This window comes from Haliotis asinina, chromosome 2 (assembly GCF_037392515.1).
Source record: "Haliotis asinina isolate JCU_RB_2024 chromosome 2, JCU_Hal_asi_v2, whole genome shotgun sequence".
NCBI classification, from domain to species: domain Eukaryota; kingdom Metazoa; phylum Mollusca; class Gastropoda; order Lepetellida; family Haliotidae; genus Haliotis; species Haliotis asinina.
The window spans coordinates 71,895,757-71,918,942 of NC_090281.1; the positions used below are offsets into that span (position 1 = coordinate 71,895,757).

Genomic DNA, 23,186 nt, shown 5'->3' on the forward strand with positions numbered 1-23,186 from the left:
AAGTGAAAACATCATCTTTAATCTTAGAGATTGTTAGTTAGCAAATAGCCGATGCAACACTTAGTCCAAACTCAAAAGTATCTCCAACCTAGTATCATTACAACATCAAGTGCTTCCAAAGGACTTGACCAAGCTTCGGGAGAATGCTTTAGAAGGGAGTGAGTGAGTTTAGTTTTACGCCGCACTCGGCAATATTCCAGCAATATGGCGGCAGCCTGTAAATAATCGAGTCAGGACTAGACAATCCAGTGATCAACAACATGAGCATCGATCTGCGCAATTGGGAACCGATGACATTTGTCAACCAAGTCAGCGAAACTGACCACCCGATCCCGTTAGTCGCCTCTTACGACAAGCTGAGTCACCTTTTATGGCAAGCATGGATTGCTGAAGGCCTATTCTACCCCGGGACCTTGACGGGTCTGCTTTATGAGGAAAGAAGGGAACTTAGAGGCAGGTGGCGACGGGTTTCTCGGAAACTATGACTTCCATTAAGTCCCCGAAACTGATGAAAGAGGAATTGGGGAACAATTTAGAAAATAAGTGGAGACCAAAGTCCTATGGTGGATAGGCGAAAATGAGTGCCGATTTATTTGTATCCATCTTTTCATGTTCAAGTTTCTTTGAATAATGGTACAAAAATGCACGAAGGTCTCAAGGATTCATGTAATGTGTCTCTGATACAAAATTTAAAGAAAACGAACGAGGGTTAAGAGATCGAGATGAAAACTGTTCTGCAACCCTCAACCCCAACGAATAGCCAAGTGTTGATGAGGTTTGTGGCTTGGACCTACTTCAGCAGCTTTTACAGATGTACGAATGAACATTGTTGCAGAACATCTCAATAAAGCTACATCAACACTCAGCTGTCTAAAGTATTGGCGTTGGTACAGAAATCAAGTTTGTCCTCACCAAGAGCTGCTGGTCCCTCGACTTTGATAACGTAACAAACACAGGCAGTCCTATAACTCAAAGAAATAATGAACCCTTTTCCATAGTAGGACCCAGCCCAGAGTAACGTCTTGCCTCATTACAGCTGATTACAGGTGATGAAGGAGCTGAATCCTACTTCAAAGATTGGCGAGTCAATTCATTGGTGTCTATTGATGAACTGATTCAGGATTCAAACGTAGTTTGGCGCCATGTTTTACGTGTGTTGATAATAGCGTGTCAACTTCTTATTGATTCGTGGTATAAAGAAGTGGAAATATTACGGAGGTATTTCCAATCAAATATTGCACAGGAATGCCGTAGTTGATGAAAATGGGGTAATTCACAATTCCGTATTTTATGAAACTGTGTCGCAGTTCTTCGTTTGGTTATCAGAGTGAACTTTGGTATAAATGGGTGAAAAAAGATTACTGTGTTTAAATCACAATTACTATACACAAATCAAACACAAACAGCTCCTATTAACTGGGTGTGCTATGTACGTTGTAGGGTGAACAACGTCATGTGTGGTGCCACATCCAAACTGTTTGTCGTAAAGTGTCAAGTACTGACTGTCTGACAATGTACCAAAGGCTGATTTGCGGATTCGAAATGATTTTCTCAAGCGAGTGTTCAGCGTTTGAATAGGAGTGTGCACAGCATATGACAGGAGAGAAGAGTGATTTTACGCCACTTTCGACAATATTCAAGAATATCACGAAGGGGTCACAACAGACGGGCTTCACATATTGTGCCTCAGTCGGGAATCGAACCGGGACTAGGCTACCTCACCCATACCTCTGGGTGAATTGTACTTAACATACTTACAAATGGCCCAGGCGTCTGAGACACCGCCGTTCTGGTCAGATATTGATACTTCACGGGTCTTATGTAGTTTTGAAGTTTGATGTTTGAACATGTTTGCTGGTTTGTCGCTATACCCTACATGTGGGTTTCACCAAAGTGTTGAACATCTCAGACCTGTGTTATAAGGAATTTTCCTCCTACGTTAGCTGATATGTCCGTTTTATAACCTGAATACATATACATAATTTATACATATACCGTTAAACCAAAACTCAGGATTCGTTTAAAAAGATCAGAGAGACTGCACATTCCTCTCGATCTCACCTTTCACCGCCTATACCTCTCATAGAAAAATGACGATCGAGATTTGGTCCCATATATTCCTGGATGTCTATCGATTCCGGTCTTTTTGCACAAGTTGGGTAGGATTCCTTACATTGATCGGGATCTAGGCGGCGAGACGTCGAGATCTATGAAACCATTCGTAAGTTTTATATTACCATTAGATAATTCATTTATACGATTCAATCAGAACTCGTATTTCAGAACAAGCAGTTCTCATTTAAACACCATTTAGATCAATATTATAAGAGTTTCTCTTAAGACTTCTTCAGACAAGTCTTTCCTTCAGAGTAATGCTCTATCGGGGCTCGCGTCCAGAAACTGAATTTGCTCATTTCAATCAAAATGCCCCTAACAAGCATCGATGTTACCATTCCATTCCACCTACTTCACACACAGTCAGTTTAATTCACTGTCACCGTGAGGACTATTTGTTACCCACTATTTATTCAAGAGTTGTGTTTATTTATGAGGTAAGTTTACACCGCATTGCCCAAAATACTTTTCCATGTCTCCCATCGTTACTCAGACGCCACTGTCTGGCAGGAACGAATTGGTGATGCTGATCATAAATTGTAGGTGAAATCCCAATTGCTTGGGACGACACGTTTCCAGAATTGTACAACATAATTCAGGTCGCAGTAGAAGGTTGTTTGGTTGGCTGGTTGGTTGCTTGCTTGTTTGCTTAACTCCCAACTCCAGCTGTATTCCTGCCATATGGCGGCCGTCTGTAAATAATCGACCAGACAACCCAATGGTCAATAGCATAAACATCAATCTACGCAACAGGGAGATGACATGTGTCAACAAAACAGCAAGTCTGGTCGAGTTAGTCGCCTCACGACAAACACTGGTTGCTGATTAGTTCTAAAACGGATTGCCAGGGTCACCGTAGAATATGTTCAGTTGAGGCTATTATATTATTTCTATTTCAAACTTTAAAGCATAACAGAGCTGAGAACACTCCTGTTGCGTCCCTTGGAAAATCTTTCATTGATCAGTCAATGTATTTTTTTAATTCCAGTTTATTCTAGAAGTTAATCCTAATCAGATCCTACAAACTGTCTTAAGTGTTGAAATATCTTTATACAAAACACATACTGAATGGTAAAAGTATCAAATTTACTTTAAGAGAAGCTTTATTGACATATTACCTTTTACAGACGGTGCCACAAGGTGGCGCTCTTGTCAAACAAATGTCCTGGTGACTTGCTACATTATTGGATTCGGGACCCATTTTTCTACAAGTGACAGCATTTCTTGACACTTTGATGTTTTGTATCCAACCTCCTTTAAATCTTAACTCACTCACTTTTCCCACGGGCCGGTACTTTGTGAAGAAGGTACAGATTGTCTGCATTAGCTGTCTGGCCGAACCACTTTTAAATTCACATGGAGTTATTTCTACCTAACTTGCATATCTTTACAGGACTCGGTTGGAGGCTATTTTATAATCGCGGTAAGGTGGCAAGTTGCAGATTTGAACTGACCGAGGTAGGTGTATAATTATCGCAGTTGCGGTTACCTAGTGCTCTGTGTTTCTACAAATCTTTGCTAGGGGTGAGGATCCTTTACCTCCAAAACATACAATTTATTCAATCGAAACTGAAACTTGAAACGAGTCTAAAAATATTGATCATTATTTTCTTGACTTAATTGTGTTCTTACCATTGGGACCTTTGACCTAGCTGTCTACGACATGCGTGTGTGGCTCAGTTACCGACAGTCGAACACGAAGAAAGGGAGCTTACTCTCGTCGGAATGAACAGCCCAAACCGCCGGGTGGCAGTCTCGGTAAGGTTTGTGATGTTTTTCACAGCCAACTACACTATCATGGTGAGGAAGTATTTCATTATATATATCATGTGATGGCAATGTGGTTGAAATATAAATGTTGCTGAAAAGAAGAGAAAAATAAAAAGAAGTGGCCGTAAGATCTGAACGGGCACACACAAGCAGGTCCAAAAGAAATCAGTCAGTGATGTCGCGAGTACAAAACGTGCTGCACATGGTCAATGAATCATTCTGAGATGAAATATATTTCTTGAGGCAAATCAACAAGTTGGGTCCCGTCTGTAAACCACATTAGAACACGACACTTACCTTTGTCTTTACCGTTGGTTTTATGACAAGACGTAATCTATGTCTAAGTTCAAAGGTTGCGGTTTCGAGATCTTCAGTCTCGCCTTCTCTGTCAGTTTGTGCACGCACTGCTGGTTCGCAAGGAGCGTACATTCAATTCCTAACCCTTGTACGATCCCGGTGAAGTATGTCTCTGTCAGTACATGCTAACTCACTATGGTTATTCTTCGGATGACCTTACTTGACATCCACAATTACTTTGTTACTGGCAGACAAGGATAAGTTGACCACCGACCTGACAACTGACCCGTATTAGCATGAATGAGTGTCGCCTGCAGGCGCTTGCCATTGTGGTCGAATGGGCTCCAGGTTGTCCGCTCTCAAGCGTAGTGCGATTGGTGAAGCGCGTGACCTGTCGCAGCAAACTCCTGCGCGCGTAGTCAATTCCATCGTCATGCGCTGCACGTGCACTAGCCTACATCTGCTCTACCTTTCACACACAAAATGGGTTTGCTCATGCTCACTTTTCGAAAACGCGTTATCTGCGCCGGTCCAGGTTGTTTGTCAGTTGCACCAAGCAACAGCCCTGTGACGGTGGTTTGTAAATAATCGAGTCTAGACCAGACAATCAAGTGACTGAGCATCGATTTTTAGGATTGGGCTGCGAGATACGATGACAGAGAGACAGTTTATTATTAAGTCTCACGAAGGGTACTCACTATGTACATATGATGTGAGATTAACAATAGCAAAAGTGCCCTACTCAGTCTTTATGGAATTCGACAGCCCCCTGGTGCAGTGGTTAGAGCGTGAGCAGGGAGAGCGGGATTCGATCCCCAGCCGCTCCATATCAAAAGACGTTAAAATATGGCACCTGTTAGCGCAGTAATAGGTACAGCAAGGACTGGTCTGCGCGGAGTCAGTATGATGTGTCTGTGTGGAGTATTCATGCTTTACTCAGGCGTGGTATCTCAATGTGCTATCATTATGAAAGCAGTTAAGTCTGGGCTAGTACAGACAGCCACACATACACACGTTGTCATATGAGCGGATGAAAATTGTACAAAAGTCATTAACATATCAACGATCTTATTTGCACTACAATTAGGTGTAAGGGTTTGGCAGAATAATTTACAACGTTTTCATTAAAAAAGATAGAAAGCAGATTTCTTGTATAACTGACAGCACTTCATGTGTTTCACATTCCAACCTGATATTCTAAGTTAAAATCAGTTGTCATAGGACAATGCATTAGTACAAGTAGTACATTCTCAACAGTATTCACACTACACATGGGAGATTAACTGAGGTAATTGACAGGTATCGCCCCGTCTCAATGACATGTGCTAGCCAAGTCAGCGGGCGTGACCACCTGATTCCATTAGTCGCTTCTTACGTCATGAACGGGTTACTGAAGACCAATTCTAACCCGGTACTTCACGGGTTCCCCGTATCTCAGTGTATCAGCTTCCAAAGCATTTCATTCAATACATAATTATAATCAGTTATGCATCAGTAAACAGTGACACGTGTTTTAGGAACAATAAAGCAAGTTGGCATATGGCTATATATTTAGATAGATTGTGCATGACTGCGGTGGTTTTCTGATAGTAAAGTTGTATATTCGGGAATTTATTACATGTCTGAATGGGAATTTAATGTATGTGTGAACAAAAAACTTTTAATTCTTGATCGTAGTTAAAGATCCAACCTAACCGAATAACACACCTGTATATAGGAACATTTCGGATATCAGTTCCACCCACATACACACACTAGGAGGGTACGTGTGACAAAACGTGCCATCACACTTGTATATATTGTATTCTCCCACAGTGGCGTACGATTTCGCCACTAAACAGTATTCTATTTCAATGCTGAATAGCATTGTTGAAACTACAATGCACGTTTGTTGACATGCGTAGATTAACCCACTAACCGTCACTGAGTTTGATGATTTAGTTTTGTAGATAGTAGAAAGTTATATCAGGTAGTGTCAGGTTTTTCGGTGGGAAACCCGAAGTAATAATCTCAAATCAAATCCACGCATGTTGTTACATTTTGTTAAGCACGTCGTTGAACTTGCAGCAAGGGAAATGCTGTCAATAGAAAAGTCCAAAATGTTATACAATGAGACAATTGAGAATGTAAACATTGTTTCTCACAGACTTTGATTCTTGAAGGCGTTAGCGCATTTAGGTCATCAGTCACCTTGGATAACCTCACATTCCGGCTGACAAACCAAATATGATCACAAAAATGAGTAAGCATCATCAGGTGGTATACACTGGCCAGCTTCATTCATTCATGTCAATGTGTTCATGATATCAGTCACCGGTCTGTCTGGTCCAGACTCGAGTATGTAGCTGGAATACTACTTTTAGTGTGACGTTGAACAACAAAACAAGAAGTCCGAAATACTTATTCTTTGAAATCATAATAGCAACACAATAACACCTTGAAAAACGTTCGGAAGATTAGATCTGTCGTATTTGTGGTTAATGTCATAAATGTCTTCTCAAAACCAACAAAAGCGATCAGCCAGTTCTGGGCCATTTCCCACAAAACTGCAAGGCTTAGCGAACAAACACAAAACCCAACACTCGCTTAAAATACAAAAGCAGGTATGTCGACATATCGACGTACCACTACCTGTTTAGGCCAAGTTCAGTGTAAAAATCAATTAATTATGCTTAATTTCTGTTGTTATCGCTGTTAACTGTGAAGCGTAATTCATCACACCTTATCAATATAAACTATTACAGGCAAATGTTGATTTCGCTATCGCGTCGTGGCGGTGTTGTGGGGAGGCGATAAAGCTGTCACCAACGGTGACGCCGATGACTAATCTTCCCTAGAGCCATGAAGGTGGGTTGTTCAGAGCAGCGGGGAAATATTATCACTGGTAGAGATGTAAGTATTCTTTATATAAATTTATTCTAAAATGTGAAAATCGGTCCTTTGGGTTGGATACCCTGTTTTGGGCACCTGCGTTGGTTCAATTATGAAATGATTCATGTTTAGTCCTGAATGTAGGTTATTTGTATCATGTCTGTGGTTGTAGTTTGTAGTGTTCTATAGGGAGTACAACAATGACATGGCATTGAAACTTGTGCTCGTGCTTATTATATGAGCGAGACCCGTGAAGATCCGTGTTACAATTGATCTTCAGTAACCCATGCTTCAGGTTACTAATGGAATCGGGTGGTCAGCCTCGCTGACTTTGTTGACACATGTCATCGCATCCCAATTGCGTAGATCGATGATCATGCTGTTGATCACCGGCTTGTCTGGTCCTCAAACTGGATTATTGCTGGAATATTGCTGAGAGCGGCGTAACACTTAACTCACTCTCTCACTATATGAACGATATATATTGTTCATGATACTACCTTGATGGTTTTGTCGGCTTACAGAATTTCAAGGTGCAGCATCAGGCAATAAACTAACAAAACTTAAGTGGACGAAGGTTGTTTTTGCTTAAGAAAAGGCATTATAGGACATTTTCATGTATTTAGGACCTTGATCTATATCCTTAAATGAATTTAGGAATGTATTCCCACACAATCTGGGTGACGGTAAGTGTATGTGTTAGAAATGGGATTGAACGGATCGACTAACTATTCGTATCTGACAAGACATAGCTCTGAGAGAAAAACTTGAGTTTTGTTTGTTTGTTGTTCAATGCCTAACTGAAGCAATATTCCAGCTACATGGCAGCATTCTGTATGTAATCGAGGCTGGACCGGACGATCGAGGAGAAACAAATATATAGCATTATAGCCAGTGCTCGGACGAAGTGAAAATAGTGTGGTTAGGGACTGTGAGACAGACTGATCCGAGACCAACGATTTCAATTAGAGGCTCACTGCTCTAGATAACTTATACCGCATGTCGTCTTGTAAATGTGTGTCTCTTCCAGCTGAACAAGGAAATCCGGAACTTTGACAGAACAAACATGGCGGACGATTTGGGACAGCAAAAGAGAGGGAAGAGCGGATTACACCGCCAAACCTCGAGTGTGTCAAAGACATCTTGTCACTCGCGTGCTAGTTCTTGTGTGTCCAGCAGTTCGAAAGTAGGCTCTGCAAAAAAGACAAATGGCAATATCTCGCGAGAATTGACTAGAACCGATACACAAATTAATGTCAAGGGTATGGGAAGTAAAACGGCTACCCTGTATCTGAGTCAGAGCCATTCTAAAGTCAAACTCCCGACTTCCCCTGAGAGGCCTCGCGGCATCATCCGACAGAAAACATCGTCTGACACGTCACAGCAGACGACAGGTACGAGGTCCAGGCAGACGACATTCATGTCTCAGGACAACGGGTTCTCAGAACCACCAAAATTCAAGAAAGACCTAAATCGAGAATTTACTTTCACCGGATATGACATCATGGAAGATTGTGGTGAGTGTATTAATGAAGGTGATTACATGTTAGGTCAAAACTGCATTCGACAGCATTATTGATACACGTATTCACTGCATTATTGATGTACATGATCACTGCGTTATTGACGTAAGGATTCATTGTCTTATTGATACATGTATTCACTGCGTTATTGATTTATGGATTCACTGTATTATTGATACATGTATTCACTGTATTATTGATACTTAGATTCACTGTATCACTGATACATGGATCCACTGTCATTGGCGGTTCTAAGGAGCGGTTCGGGGGATCGAAATTTTACCCCTATCCTTTTTAGACATAACGTAAGATCGCATTGACATGGTTCGAGCGTTGGTGTGTGTTCAGGGGTTCAACCCATAAGTCACATCTGTTGAAGGGAGTGGAGAACAGGTAGCAATAACTGCTCAAAACTTGCTCTGAGCTGACTCATCGGGATTGGTGGTTAACTACAACTAAAACTGACGTAAATATATCAAGTCATAAAGACTGTTTACATGGTTGTGGATATATCTACATTATTGATATATCTGGAATAATGATGATTTTAACGTGAAACCCTCGTTACTTATTACGCATAAATGTTGTATGGCCTCCATTCACCAGACCCTCCTGCACCGCCCCCTACAGACCCGGATGAGATCGAGAGGCACGGCTACGTGAACGTCTACATCAATGCCTGCAAGTCTCTTGGCATCACGCCTGTGACGTTTATCGTAAATAGTCTCATGGCGCCAAAACTAGTCATGCGCAGTCGTTCGGTTGGATCAAAGGCGGCACGAGCTATCTTCATAGCTCTTGTGGTATGTGCGAAACAATGACGCACACATTAATTCTAACTTGATTTTGATAAGCAATGTTTGTTATCCACCTGCCACGGCAAATTCGAATTCCGCTTTACGAAAATGTATGTAACATTTCTCCAGTGTTATTAAAACAATTTAGCATTTCACATAAGATCGTTGCGTGAACCTTTTTTCCAAACGGGATGTTAACAATGTCAGGTTAGTTGTGATATTGATGGAGTAGGAGATATTTTTTCGTCGCCAGAGTAATCAACGTATCTGTGGCCTTGACCTTGAAGATAACTGGCTTGGAGCAGAGGGTGCCAGCGCGATCGCAGAACTCCTTCCGCAGAATAATCTCATTACGGAAATAGTAAGTATGTGTTATTGATTTAGCGCGTAAAACTGATTAATGAAACACGAAAGCGTGTAAATTCGCCACTGACATCATTTTCTCAGAGGCCAATGTCAGGGTTAAACAGTGGTAAATGTTCATAAATCTCTCATTTCACGTTTCCAACGTTTCGATGCTGGAAAATATGTTGCTAAACTGACTCCAGGTTGTTTGACTGAACCAGTCCAATATTCGTTATCCGGAATTTTTCAGCTTGGATAGTTTGGCTTTTGCTGAGGCATGATGTGACATATTTTTCACGTTGTCCTTTCAATTCAGAACATATCCGAGAACCGCATCGGAGGGGACGGGATCCGAGCACTGGCTGCAGTCATGCAAGATAATCAGACTGTTCGAAAACTCAACATATCAGGTACAGAGCTTACACCTGACGGGGGAACCTTTAACTTGACATTCTTCCTAAACCAGATTAAACATCAACAATTTCGAGTTAAATATGCAGGAAGCACTGGAGTTATGTTTGTGGGTTGTTCAACGCCACAACAATATTTCTGCTGCATGGAGACGGACATCATATATACTCGAGACTGGATCAGACAATCCAGGTACCAACATCATGAACGTCAATATACGCAATGGGGATACGATGACACACGTCGGCCAAGTCAGCGAACCATACCACCCGATCCCACTAGTCGCTTCATACGCTGGACATCATAATTCAAGTGTGCTGCCAACACAGGCGACATACTAAAACCACAGTCCTGCAAAGTTTGGTGAAACGTCGACACTTAATTTAAACGTTATAAACTCAAAATAAATTAAGAAACTCGACTACACCGAGAAACCGTGAGCAGACAATGATTGTCTTGTAAACGTCAGCCCACTATGGCGTCGTTAACAAAACGAATTGATGCCTTTAGTAAGAATTGTGTATCCGATATCCCCCTTTTGTGATGGGAAGTTAAAAGAAGAGTGTGGTGTGTAAGATTCTGGTGACTTGGTCGACGTTGTGTAATCCTCACCCGACAGAACTGGCCGGTGATCGTAATATACATATCAGGTTCAATGAGTCGGGATCAGATGCGTGTACAAGTATTTGCCATAAAAGGCAACTATGCTTGCTGTAAGAGGCGACTAACGGGTTCGGGTGGTCAGGTTCGCTGACTTGGTCGACACATGTCATTGGTTCCCAATAGCGCAGATAGATGTTCATGTTGTTGGTTACTGGATTGTCTGGTCCAGACAAACTAAACTCACTCACTCACGAGTATTTGCAGGCCGCAATCTTGAAACTGGAACATTGCTGAGTATGGCTTTTAACAACTAAGCAACATAGTACTGCCAGTAAGAAACTGACTGCGACCATGCTATCTTTTTCAGGAAGTGAACTTTACGATCACGATGCGAAGTATTTGGCAGAAATAATCGAGGTACAGTATTACCTTCCTGTTGATCTGGGTGCTGTCGAGGTTGGAAAAAATTGTGTTTTCCTTATCCTAATAATATCCGGATACCACATACCTCTTTGATACCTATTGTTTAAGATGATAGTGCGCACTTACTTAAGAAGTACTAGTATAAATTTTATAGTTTACAGTATATATACAAACAAAATGTCCAAGTATTGTAGATGGGACGGTATACGGTTTAGCGTGAAATCTAGCAATCACATCACCTAAGTCGTGCGAGATTTGACCTGACGGAAATTCTGGAGGTAACAGAAAGCATCCTGCGCTCTTTCCGCTTAGCGAGACTGGTCTGTTTTACATGTGTTTTAACATGCTGGGTGGTTGTATGTAACAGTCAGTAGTGTGTAGGGATCTTTATTCCTGTGTGATTATATTTCTGATAACTGAATGTGAATTGTAAGCAGTCGATTTGAATCAAATCATCAAGTTAACAGTGACATATGTTTGCATCATCTAATTTTTATAAGACAACCTGCTACAATAATCACAGGAAGGCATTCTTTGGGTGCTGTATGAGATATTGTACGGGTGCATCAGTGACTATTGAAGAAAATTTTAGAGTTACCTTTCCTGAAATGTCATGGGTTGTTGGGGTTGGGGTGTTTTGTGTTTCCCATGGTGCCATGGTGATTTCGAAATGATCTTCTCCATATATTACAGAAATATAGACTCTGCTCGTATAATGAACATTATTTGGAAACCATAGTTACGAGAAAGGAAAATGACGTACAACCAAAGAGTAAAGACATGAAGGTGTCTCTTTACAGATCTTGCCTCAGTCATAGTTTGCCAAGCAGGTTTGTCGAAGAGTGAGTGAGTGAATTTAGTTTTACGCCGCACTCAGCAATAGTCCAACTATATGGCGGCGGTCTGTAAATAATAGAGTCTGGACAAGACAATCCAGTGATCAACAAGATGAGCATCGATCTGCGCAACAGAAACCGATGACATGTGTCAACCAAGTCAGCGAGCCTGACCATCCGATCCCGTTAGTCGCCTCTTACGACAATTAGAGTCACCTTTTATAGCAAGCATGGGTTGCTGAAGACTTTTTCTACCCCGGGACCTTCACGGGTCTTGTCGAGGAGACACGGAATGAGCTAAATGCATTGTATTCATGTAATAAATCAACCCCGAGCCTCCTGTGTGACTATCGGCCGTTTCAGACTCAACAGGACCCATGCGGTCATTACACATTAGGTTGCCTGTTCTGCTTAGAATTAACTTTAGTGACGTTAATCCCAATTTTAACAACCACAATAATCAGTTATTGCATTTTATTCCTTCAGCATGGTTGTAAGTTATATCAAGTATAACAGTGATACAAGAAGAGAATAATGTGTATGAAATAATAATTTATTGAACATATGGATAAACAGAATGTAAAACAGGTAAAAAATATCAACAATTATATATAAAAATGGGGAAAATACAGTTCGTTGGCGTTAAGGTAACGTATCTATATGTGTATTATCTCCTATTTCAAGTCCACACGAGCCACACAAACGGCATGCTGCGCACATATTCTGGAAAGAAATAAAAGAAACACTTAATAATATTTAAGAATATTCGTGAATTACATCCATAATAACATAACTTAATAAGTGAAAAGGAATATTGCCACGTCTCCATCATTACTCATTCCCAGTAATACAGCCCTAACCCCTCAGCGCAAGACGTACATATGGCCCCTGTACCAACCTAGTGACCGCGTTTCCCAGCCCTACTCCTCAATCTGTCGACGATGTTGGAGGAGTGGAGTGAGTCTCCGGATCCATTGTGGACGAGGAAGGTGCTTCTGTCTGCAAAAGAGAGCAGATAGCTTGTTGAAAACAAATGGCATATTTTGTATTTGAAAGCTGATAAAGTGGCATCTTATACAATAGCTTCTGTATGGGATCCTGGCCTGATTTTTCGAGATTTGTTTGCCATAAATTATTGAATAGAAATACATTAATGCGATGTTAACTTTGAGTCTGCCAAAAGTATATTCTTTTGCACCGCTTTAAGCGATATTCCAGCAAGCAGTGCGGAGAACACCTGAAATGACCCTAACACCCGAATACGTCGAACACCGATGCTATCTAATTACAGTTTCCAAATAATGGACGCACTGAAACAACTTTATACGACTTAACAGTTAAATAAAAACTATCTAATTCTGGTTAGATTATTAGCAAATGTCCACTCCTAAACCATAAAAAATGTTTTCGTGTTCGGCCGAAATAAATTTAGTACCCACCGTATTTGGAGTTTGGTTTCCGAGATCGCTTTGGTCTGGCTTCCGGCCTGTCAGCTGATGATATCCCTTCCTCAAATTTCCTCTTTCTGCATCTCACAGATAACATAATGTCTCTCGTTTCTCTCTCTTCCTTCATCACTGCTGTCTCCTGAGTCAAACCTTCTCTCTCACGTCGCCGCTTCCTCTTGCGGATCTGCTTCAGTCTCTCTGATTCCTGCAGTTCATATTCAATGACCCCAGCCCGCCCCCTCATGCGAGTAGGCAGGGTGGGTGGTATGGGGCGTGTTGATAACCTCATGCTGGTCTTCTTTATGGTATCCAGATCTAAAAGTCAGGATATGATTTCTTAGAGAACGTGTTGGTTTCAGTAAAACGTTTGCATAGTATAAAGAAAACTTACTATTGTTTTAAATTTATCAATAATACTTGTCTTGTTGGTTGTTTTAACGCCGCAGTCAGCAATATTGCAGCTGTATGACGGTGGCTTGTAAATAATCGAATCTTTACCAGACAATTTCAAGTGATCAACAGTCTCAGCATTGACCTACGCAGTACCATGACATGTGTCAGCCATGACAATATAATTTAATCAACGTAATGAATTCTTGCAGTTTCATATCTCTATATTTGGGTTTGGTAGTTCGTAAATCGTACCCTTTTTGACATAGTCAAGCTGTCTCTCCGTCCAGATTATGGCGGCATCCACTGGACTAGCGCAGGTTTCAGGAACGCTGAGGTCGGAATGAACAGACGCGAGATGAAGGTCCGATCGGAAAGCCATCCTTCCAGCAAATATGAGCAGGTCCATACCCGCCATGTTGTAAACTCGGGGCCAGTCTGTCTCTGGGTACAAGAAAAAGTTGCCGCCTGCAAGAATATCATTGCAGTTGGGCTCACAATTATGATACTAAAAACTTTATGTTGGTGAAAATATAGCAAATATAATTCTTTATAAATGCTCTTAACCCATACTGATCAGTTGTGGCTAACAGGTATAAAAATACACACAAACCTAAGCCAATTACTAAACAACAATTACTCTAAACACGAGGCACAAAACAATCGTTGTACTAAAAAAACATTTTTTAAGATCAGAGCAATTGACCAGTAGTTAAATGCTAAAATCCTGACTTAAGACTGCCTCAAGATTTCATCCGCTGCTAATGAGCTGATTGTGAAACCCGTCCATTAAGATGTTCCAGGATATTTAACACAAAATATCTACTTCAAAAATATCAGCAGGTATTTACAACTCGTGGTGAAATCAATTATGAATATTTCTTACCTTTATTTCTATTAGAATCCATTGGAAAATTTGTCAGTCAGTCAACCGAAACAATAAAGTAGGCTTTTTTTCTGTCAACCAATCTCACAGAGGAAATGGTAACTTAATGGAGCGTGGCAAAAGATCGACTTCTTGTGCTGAGGAAAGACGATTGTCTATGACGTCACAATGGCGGCAACGTCATGACGACAAACTGCAAAGCTAACTAAACTTGTGGTTTCGTAACCCATTTTTAGTCTACATTTCAAAATATATGTACTTTATGCTTCAGTATCCATAATGTTAAACAGCAAAGATGATTATAGATCAGTCATTTAGTTTGGACTCGCAATTTTACGATAGACGTCATATACCTTATGACGTCATAGACAATGGTCCTGTTGAAACGTCACACGGCTTGTTTACAGAGTCGAAGTCTTCTGTTGTGGTTCGGCCCGACAGTGTGCGGTGTCCCAATAGGAGACTAAACCTTAACATAAAACAAGAAACCCTAGATTCACATTACGTTTCTTTATGATAGTATATATTTTCCATTAGATATTAGAATATTTGCCTACATAAACATTAAAACACCGTCCCATATTAAGACGGTTCCCAGTTCTCTTTCTCAGGGCCTTGTCAACTTGCACAAGTAATATTGCAATGTTAAAAGACAGTAGCAAGCTTTTTGAAAAACAGTAAAGTTAGCAACGACTAGACAACCGCATGTTAATTTAAATGCCGGTATGTGTGATAGCCTTCTAAATTGTGTACATATTGTCAGGAGAAATCGCCAAAGGGGTGGGGAACTCTAATCAAACTGTTTCCGTTCGAAAACATATCAGTAAGATAAAGTATTTATATTACAAGTCGAATAATATATTAGAGTAAGGAAGATATCATAATGGTCAGTGATGTGTTAAAACTTATAACACGGTCCCCCACATGTATATTGTTCATTCGGCACTGATTTATGTGTGATGTGAATCCAGTTACATCCGTGATAGTAGTACTTCAGTATTTAACACCTGAAATATCATTATTAGGAGTGACTATTGAGGGGAAAACAACTATTGCGATAACAGTAGTCATTGCGACCAACTATTGTGATAACAATAGTCATTGCGACCAACTATTGTGATAACAATAGTCATTGCGACCAACTATTGCGATAACAATAGTCACTGCGACCAACTATTGCAATAGAGTTGTTTTTGTTTCCCTTAATGTGTCTCATTTGAAGTTATTTCCCAAATAAATGTATTATTTATATGCAATAAAACAAGTTGAAGTAGTTTCAGTCTCCTTTGATAACTGACAAGAAACTTGAAACTCAGAACAAGTAAATACTTAGAACATAAACTCAAAGAAGTAGCAAACTGGCACCCAAAATTCTGGTATTTTGCAATGCGCATTATGAACAAGAGTCAATTACTAAACTATCGATAGCACACATACTATCGATGCATCGATAGCTTTTCGTTTCCCCAATCGATTAATTGCAATACACTGGCAATTTGAATTGCAGTCAAATCCCCAGTCATAATCTCACCACCTCTCTCTCTCTCACTCTCTCTGTTAAAAGTCGAGTAAAATCGTACTCATTCACTCACTTACTACAGAATAACGTGTGGCTGCGGGAACTACGGGCCAGTCATAACAAGTTTGGAGAGATCGGGGGCCTGTATCTGGGGCCCGCTATAGGTGAGTTCAGTCTTCTCCTCGGTAGCATTACTGGAATGTGGTTAACAGATAGGGTAACACTCTACATCTGTTGATGCAGTTGTGGGCGTTCGCTCGTCACGCCGCAGGCCTGGGTTGGATTCATTACATGGGTATATTGCTGGAATATCGCTAAATGAGCCGTAAAACTAAAATCACTCACTCACATATAATATCAACATATTAGTCATCAATAAATGCAATACTAACATTACAATCGGTCAGTGTACACGTGTTCAAGGAGTACAGTAAGTTTTCAGTAATATGATATTGTTAATCAGTCTTTACTATACAGTTCCGTCTTGTTGATACTAGTATCCTACCAACAGCTAACAATGACACTCTCGAGATACTGGACCTCAGCTGGAACCATCTACGGAGGCAGGGAGCACAAGCTGTAGCTGCCGGATTAGAGGTAAGATACCCTTGTAATTACCAATTGCCCTTAACCTATCTCTACGTCTACCATCCTCGATTATCAAGAGTATTACAATTAATTTTAAGTGAGAAATCAGGCTATTGTTAACGATACTCATCCTCAATTGGCAATTTTTGTTTTTGTGGCTGGTTCTTACGATTCTTATGAGGGACCTTCATAACTTCGCATACTGATATGAAAATGACCATAATTTGTTAGTGTGTCGGCAACGTTTGTCAGACAGCCAGTTCAGTTGTGCACTTTAATAAAGTTTTCATGATGCCCATTTGTGGCTACTCAGAGAGATCGCCAGAACCTAATAAAAGGGGGTCTGGGCAATAAAAAGGTAGTGTTCTCATTCACAACGCTGCGGGTGACTGATTGTGTGCCGTTGTTCATACAATCCATCATTTGATTTGTCGAACCTGGAACTCTGAAAAGTTGCTGTGAAAATATTTTACGATGCCTTTATGAAGCCCCTTTCTGGTGTTCCCCACCTTGATATTGCTGGTATATTCCTAAAGGCGGTCTGAAATCCACCCCACCCACACAAACACCCCTCCTTTCCTCAGTCACACACTCACTCATTGACTACTCCCTCAGTCGCTCACCCACTTCACACACAATCTGTGGGTTGTCTCCCCCTAGGATAATGGCGGCCTGGTGATGCTGGACCTGTCATGGAACGGGTTATCCCGGGCCGGGTGCCGCACCCTCGGGCTCTCCCTGGCTGAGAACTACACCCTAGAGCAGCTGGACCTCACATGTAATCGGGTGGACGCCATAGCTGTTGGCAGTCTGCTGGAGGGGCTCAGGTGGAACGAGTCCCTCGTCACGCTCAAGGTAGGACGATGACGAGATACTTAGAGAACGACCTCTTCAGTTCCCATTAGATCTTTTGCGCGGAAGGTAAATACACGCTTGTGGAATGAAAGTAATTTTCAACTTTACTAACGTGACCGTCTTGAACACCCGGTCGAACACCCATTGCGTATATTTGTGTTTAGTAGGCTTGGATTTATTTTTGCCATCACTGTCGAGTGAGTTTTGAGCTTGGGCGTAAACAACGTGTACCAGACAACTTTAAGGGTACCAGTCACCCACCTTTTGTCATCCGGTTTAGCATTAAATTTGTCTTGGCATCCCGTGAGAAGCGTAGAGCAATTGGATAAGACTGGGATTTTCGAAGCGTGTGTAAGACCATGCATGCCCATAAGATCAGGACTAAATGCTAATTGAGTTGTCACAGAAAACAAAACGGAAACGAAACAAAATTTCAGCTTTGAATCTACGTTACTTAATTAGATTTTTGTTGGCGTTCATTGTAATCCCTGCATTCAGCTTTTTTTATAACCACGTGATTGTATTGCAAGTGTATGTGAGTACGTGACTATTCGTGACTCTTCAGCTGGGTCATAACCCTATCACCCCCGATGTGGCTTTGCTGATCCTCCAAACAATAGAGAAGGCTCCCAACAGTGTCCTAAGGGAGCTCGATCTGACGGTGAGTTTGTTTTCTGTCTTTGAAAACAATATAAAATGCATGTTGGGCCAAAAGGTAGTGTTTAGCTTCCAAACTGTTTAAATATAAAAATCTCCGTTCACACTGAATATCATCAAGATGTATGCTTTTTCGCGACTGCAATTTCATTACCAATGACAGAATGGATATTTAATTCATCATCATCAATATTACCAATGGACTTGGTTAACGCATGTCATCATATCTCATTAGCTTAGATCGATGTTCATGATATCGATCACTGAAATGTCTGACTCAGACTGAATGATTTACACAACTCCGTCGTGTAGTTAAAATGTTGCTTAGTGCTACACGTTTTTAGTGATCATCACCTCAACAAAATGTCAGCATAATTACTTCATCACATTTATACTGAGACAAATAAATTGAGCACCCAATAAAAAATTTTAATGTTTGAGGGATGTCAAATAATAAAACATTTCCTTTACTTGTTGCGAGAGTGTATTTTCCGTGATTTGTGTTGTTATTTATTATTATTGCTGTAGTTGAAATTCGGTCGCAATATTAAGGTTTTAGTGCTAGTTATTATGGGTCACATTTCCTACAGAGAATTATTTCAGCGGCAAATTCTTAACCGTAACATACTGTCAATCTATTAAAGATATCAACCTCACCAATACGTTCTCCCTAAGGCACATGTCTACAAAACGAGACTAGCCAAAAACCTACTGTCAATCTATTAAAGATATCAACCTCACCAATACGTTCTCCCTAAGGCACATACCTACAAAACGAGACTAGCCAAAAACCTACTGTCAATCTATTAAAGATATCAACCTCACCAATACGTTCTCCCTAAGGCACATACCTACAAAACGAGACTAGCCAACAACCACAACCACGACCAAAACCCCGCCGTGATACTGCTGGAGTATTGCTATATTAGGCATAAAACTAAACTCATTCACTCACTCACTCACTCCACAACCACTTCCACACCACAATCCTACACCTTGTTTCAGGATGTTGTGGTGGACGAAGAGTTTGTGACCTCACTGAAGAAGATGCAACAAAAGCGTATACTCCGGGCCAGGACAGGGCCGATAATCAACAAAGGGGAGGGAATTCTCGCGCAGGACGCAGGCACATTCCTAACCAACAACCCTATGCAGGCCATGTTCGACTTCATGAACGAACGGGGTTACCGTGTCATCGACTTGTTCAAACGGTACGACACCGACAGCACCCACACCGTCTCCACCCACGACTTCACCAAGGGATTACTCGTATGTGGCTGTTAACTGAAGTTATCTTTTGTACCCTATGTTAGACGTAAAGAGTAGTGAAAATATACTCATAGAAACAAACAAGGGAACACATAAAAGTAAAAGTAGTTATTTATTTCCAGACTTTCACTCACAGTGTAATGCATACCTTGTGAAGAAACCAGAAAAAGAGTAAAGGAACGTTTGTACTTCGTGTGTTCCCTTATTCGTTTCCATGAGTATATATTGATCTTAAGTGAATAGCTCTGAAGAGATCTCGCGAAGAGAAGATATGATTTTCTGTGATGTCTGACCAGGGCCCCGTTTCACAAAGCTCTCGTAAGCCTAAGATCTCGTAACTTTTCTCGTAGTATCCGTAGCTCCTGTGTTACAACATAGGAGGCACAATGGCTACGAGAAAAGTTACGAGATCTTAGGCTTACGGGAGCTTTGTGAAACGGGGCCCAGGTCTTAATTTACACTATCAACGGTAAGGGATTTTTCAGGATCTCCTGAGTTTGAACGTAGCTTACGTAGAACCTGTGTCCTTGCACCAACACACGTTAAAGCATCGCTGGGCAGTTACTTCCCATCTTAGTCTTTTTCATGATAGTTGCGTCGTGAGTTCGAATCCATAATTCTCCCATATTGTGACTCTGATCTGTATTTAACATACCCGTTCGTTTTTATACTTGTACTTATTGAAATACGTCTATAACTTCGTGAAAGACACAATGTCACACATTTGCTGCAATATTTTGACTAAAGATGTATATATTTGGGGTATATGGACTCCCTTTATCTCCCTATTGAAACAATAAAAGACTTAATCGTTAACTGAAACGAACAGCTTCCAAACAGGTAACACTTGCTATAACGATATAAATCTGAAGTGTGCTTCTCACTATATATTAAGTCATCTCTTGTTTTCCAAGAATAACGGCATTTGAGGTTTTTGTTTTGGAGAGACAGGTTTTAGTTTTCGCTTCATTAAATGATCATCTCCTTTGCAGGTCTCACCACCAATGGTATATATATGATAGAGAAAACACTGCTCCTCTCCCATACATAGCGAATGTAAACAATTGCTCCGTACATCGAAAACTGTCGCAAGCGGTGTTGTCAAAGTTTCCCGAAATGGCCCCATTCAATAGCTGCGTAGGATGTTCGTAAAGAGCGCTCAAAGGGGCTTGACTCTGAGTTTCGCTTGAAATATAGTTCCCCTGGTAGAGGACAAGAGAGTTGATTTAATGCAAAGTGCATTTATTCATTTGATTTTAATATTGCAATCTAAATGCGGGGAATAAGTTATGTGTTAGTTCCCCTGATAGATAGTATTATTGAAAAAAATGCATAAAAATTATGTATTTTGGAGAAGTGAGGTTTGGCATCGTTCCTTTAACTAACCGACATGTGTTACACCCAGAATGTCCACCTGCCCCTGACTGTTGGTCAGATGGAAGAACTGGTCAACGAGCTGGACTCGGACAAAGACGGCAAAATCGAGCTCAGGTAGTGTAGCTACGGCATGGGAGTTACCTCCCTTATGTCAACCATAAAATCTGTCCTATCGCATGTATGTACAAAAATACTGATGCGGCTAACAGATGGTACTCCATATTAAATGCTTGAGTATATGAGTAATTCTCATTGTTGGAAATATATTCACCCTAATGCTCAATACTATAATTGCTATTTCCAATTTCAACTTAATATACTACATTTCATCTTATTACATGAAAGGTTGTTAAGCATTCGCTGTATCCTTATTTCCTCTCTGTTCCTTCTAACCAACTAACCCAGTTCTGCTTCACATTTCTGTAGCCATGTAGAACACCTAATGGACCAGATGACCCCGGTAAGTTGGACGCATCGACCACAATCATATATACTGAACAGGAAAAGCAACGCAACTCAATTTGTTATTTTTATTAATTTTCATTTATTTAGTTCTGTTTTGGTCACGTTTTGAGAAAGAAGACAAACGCTTACTTTTGTGAGATTTTTCTTTTCGAAATTTACTTTTGTTTTGGATGTTTCCTGTAAACTTTATTTATTCACATGTAAGTGGAATAACAGTTGAGAAAGACTATTGTTGTTGTCTGAACCAGGCAATCGATTTGGTGATTTCTTACCACCTGCATGCAGATCCGTGAAGGGTAGAATAGGCCTTCAGCAATCCATGCTTGCCAAAAAAAGCGACTCAGCTTGTCGTAAGAGGCGACTAACGGGATCGGGTGGTCAGGCTCGCTGACTTGGTTGACACATGTCATCTGTTCCCAATTGCGCAGATCGATGCTCATGTTGTTGATCACGGGACTGTCTAGTCCAGACTCGATTATTTACAGACCGCCGCCATATAGCTGGAACAACGCTGAGTGCGGCGTAAAACTCAACTCACTCGCACACACCTGCATTAATAGCTCGACAGAATATCTTTACGTTCAGTACCATTGTAGATCAGGTAGAACTAGTCTTCAGTAACCCCTATTTGTCGTAACAGGCAACTAACGGAATCGGGTGGTCAAGTCAGCTGACTTGGTAAATACATGTTCATGCTTTCGACCACTGGATTTTCAGGTCCAGACACGATTATTTACAAACTGCAGCCATAATGTTGAAATGTTGCTCCTTACGACGTTTTAACAACAAACAAACAACCAAATTGAGCTCATCTGTTTGAGAAATACAAGCTTTAGTTTTGTTGGTTTTATATTGCATAAAGGCAGTTTGTTTTATAACAGGGATCTGACGGAAGCTGAGACGAATCACAGACGTAAGATGTTCCGCCGGAAACAAAAGTTGGCGCTGAAAGAGACAAGCAACAAACACAGGACCAAAATGCAGAAAGCCAAGAATAGAAAGAAGCGAACCCTTGAAGCCATCCCAGACGCTGATAGCATCTGATTATTTACTGTTGCATCTATATTTCATTATTTCTCGTTATCTTTGAGGTTTCTTAATTATGTACGTCATACCTGTGTGATGGACAGTGAAATGTTGCAGGTTTATGGTGATACGTTAACAGGGCATCATCGCCTATACATAGCTTATTTGCGTATACTAGTTCCTCTATGACCGCTTGTTGTAAGAGGCGACTTATGGGATCGAATGGTTAGACTTGCAGATTTGGTTGACACATCATCGCATTCCAACTGCGTGGATCGATGCTCATGCTGTTGATCACTGGATGGTAGGGTCTGACTAAAATTATTCACAGACGGACGCCATGTAGCTGGAATATTGTTCACTGTGGCGTTACAAAAACAACCAGCCAACAACCATCACAGCAGCCTTTGTATCCCCGAGCTAGTGCTTTGCCATGTGATGAGGGAATGAACAATAAATTTTGGAATTGGAAAGTTGTCCTCAGTTTCCCAAGAACGTAGAAGTGTTTTTCTGGGTGAAGGAATCAAGGAATGTATGATGGAATGTACACATGATTAGGTCTGCGATTCCTCGAGACCAGGAACATTTAATTCATCCAAAACTGATGTAAACGTACACATTAATTGAGTTAAATGCGTGCGAAACATTTCATGCTTATACATAGTGGAATAAATGTACATATTCTGATAGATATGACGATCTCCTCAAAGGGGTT

At 40.9% G+C, this 23,186-nt stretch overlaps 2 protein-coding genes across 3 annotated transcripts; one reads left to right on the forward strand and one right to left on the reverse strand.

Annotated features, from left to right (window-relative positions):
* The first annotated feature begins 6,759 nt into the window (after positions 1-6,759).
* LOC137274252 (leucine-rich repeat-containing protein 74A-like) lies at positions 6,760-22,944 on the forward strand. Of its 2 annotated transcripts, XM_067807346.1 has the most exons (14): positions 7,010-7,074; positions 8,084-8,570; positions 9,183-9,379; positions 9,627-9,734; positions 10,035-10,128; positions 11,100-11,149; positions 16,317-16,398; positions 16,746-16,831; positions 17,483-17,677; positions 18,243-18,338; positions 19,340-19,603; positions 21,009-21,094; positions 21,407-21,440; positions 22,327-22,944. In XM_067807346.1, the coding sequence occupies exons 1-14, from the start codon at positions 7,024-7,026 to the stop codon at positions 22,342-22,344; spliced, it is 1,848 nt and encodes a 615-aa protein (XP_067663447.1). In that variant the 5' UTR covers positions 7,010-7,023; the 3' UTR covers positions 22,345-22,944. The 2 variants fall into 2 exon arrangements, with proteins under 2 accessions (XP_067663446.1, XP_067663447.1); XM_067807345.1 differs by lacking the exon at positions 21,407-21,440 and having other exon boundaries at positions 6,760-7,074.
* Positions 12,890-14,737, reverse strand: LOC137274260 (uncharacterized). Its single transcript, XM_067807360.1, has 4 exons — positions 14,716-14,737; positions 14,085-14,297; positions 13,431-13,754; positions 12,890-12,990 (listed from the first exon to the last, which is right to left on the reverse strand). The coding sequence occupies exons 1-4, from the start codon at positions 14,735-14,737 to the stop codon at positions 12,890-12,892; spliced, it is 660 nt and encodes a 219-aa protein (XP_067663461.1).
* Positions 22,945-23,186: the final 242 nt, after the last annotated feature.

Bases quoted from the DNA above. Each gene is read 5' to 3' on its own strand.
- LOC137274252 (XM_067807345.1), top strand. From the start codon at position 7,024: ATGAAGGTGGGTTGTTCAGAGCAGCGGGGAAATATTATCACTGGTAGA. The intron at 9,380-9,626 runs GTATGTGCGAAA...TTTCGTCGCCAG, and splicing joins CTATCTTCATAGCTCTTGTG to AGTAATCAACGTATCTGTGG. The intron at 11,150-16,316 runs GTACAGTATTAC...CACTTACTACAG, and splicing joins ATTTGGCAGAAATAATCGAG to AATAACGTGTGGCTGCGGGA.
- LOC137274260 (XM_067807360.1), bottom strand. From the start codon at position 14,737: ATGGATTCTAATAGAAATAAAG. The intron at 13,755-14,084 runs GTACGATTTACG...CCTGACTTTTAG, and splicing joins GCTTGACTATGTCAAAAAGG to ATCTGGATACCATAAAGAAG. The intron at 12,991-13,430 runs GTGGGTACTAAA...TCTCTTTTGCAG, and splicing joins GAAACCAAACTCCAAATACG to ACAGAAGCACCTTCCTCGTC.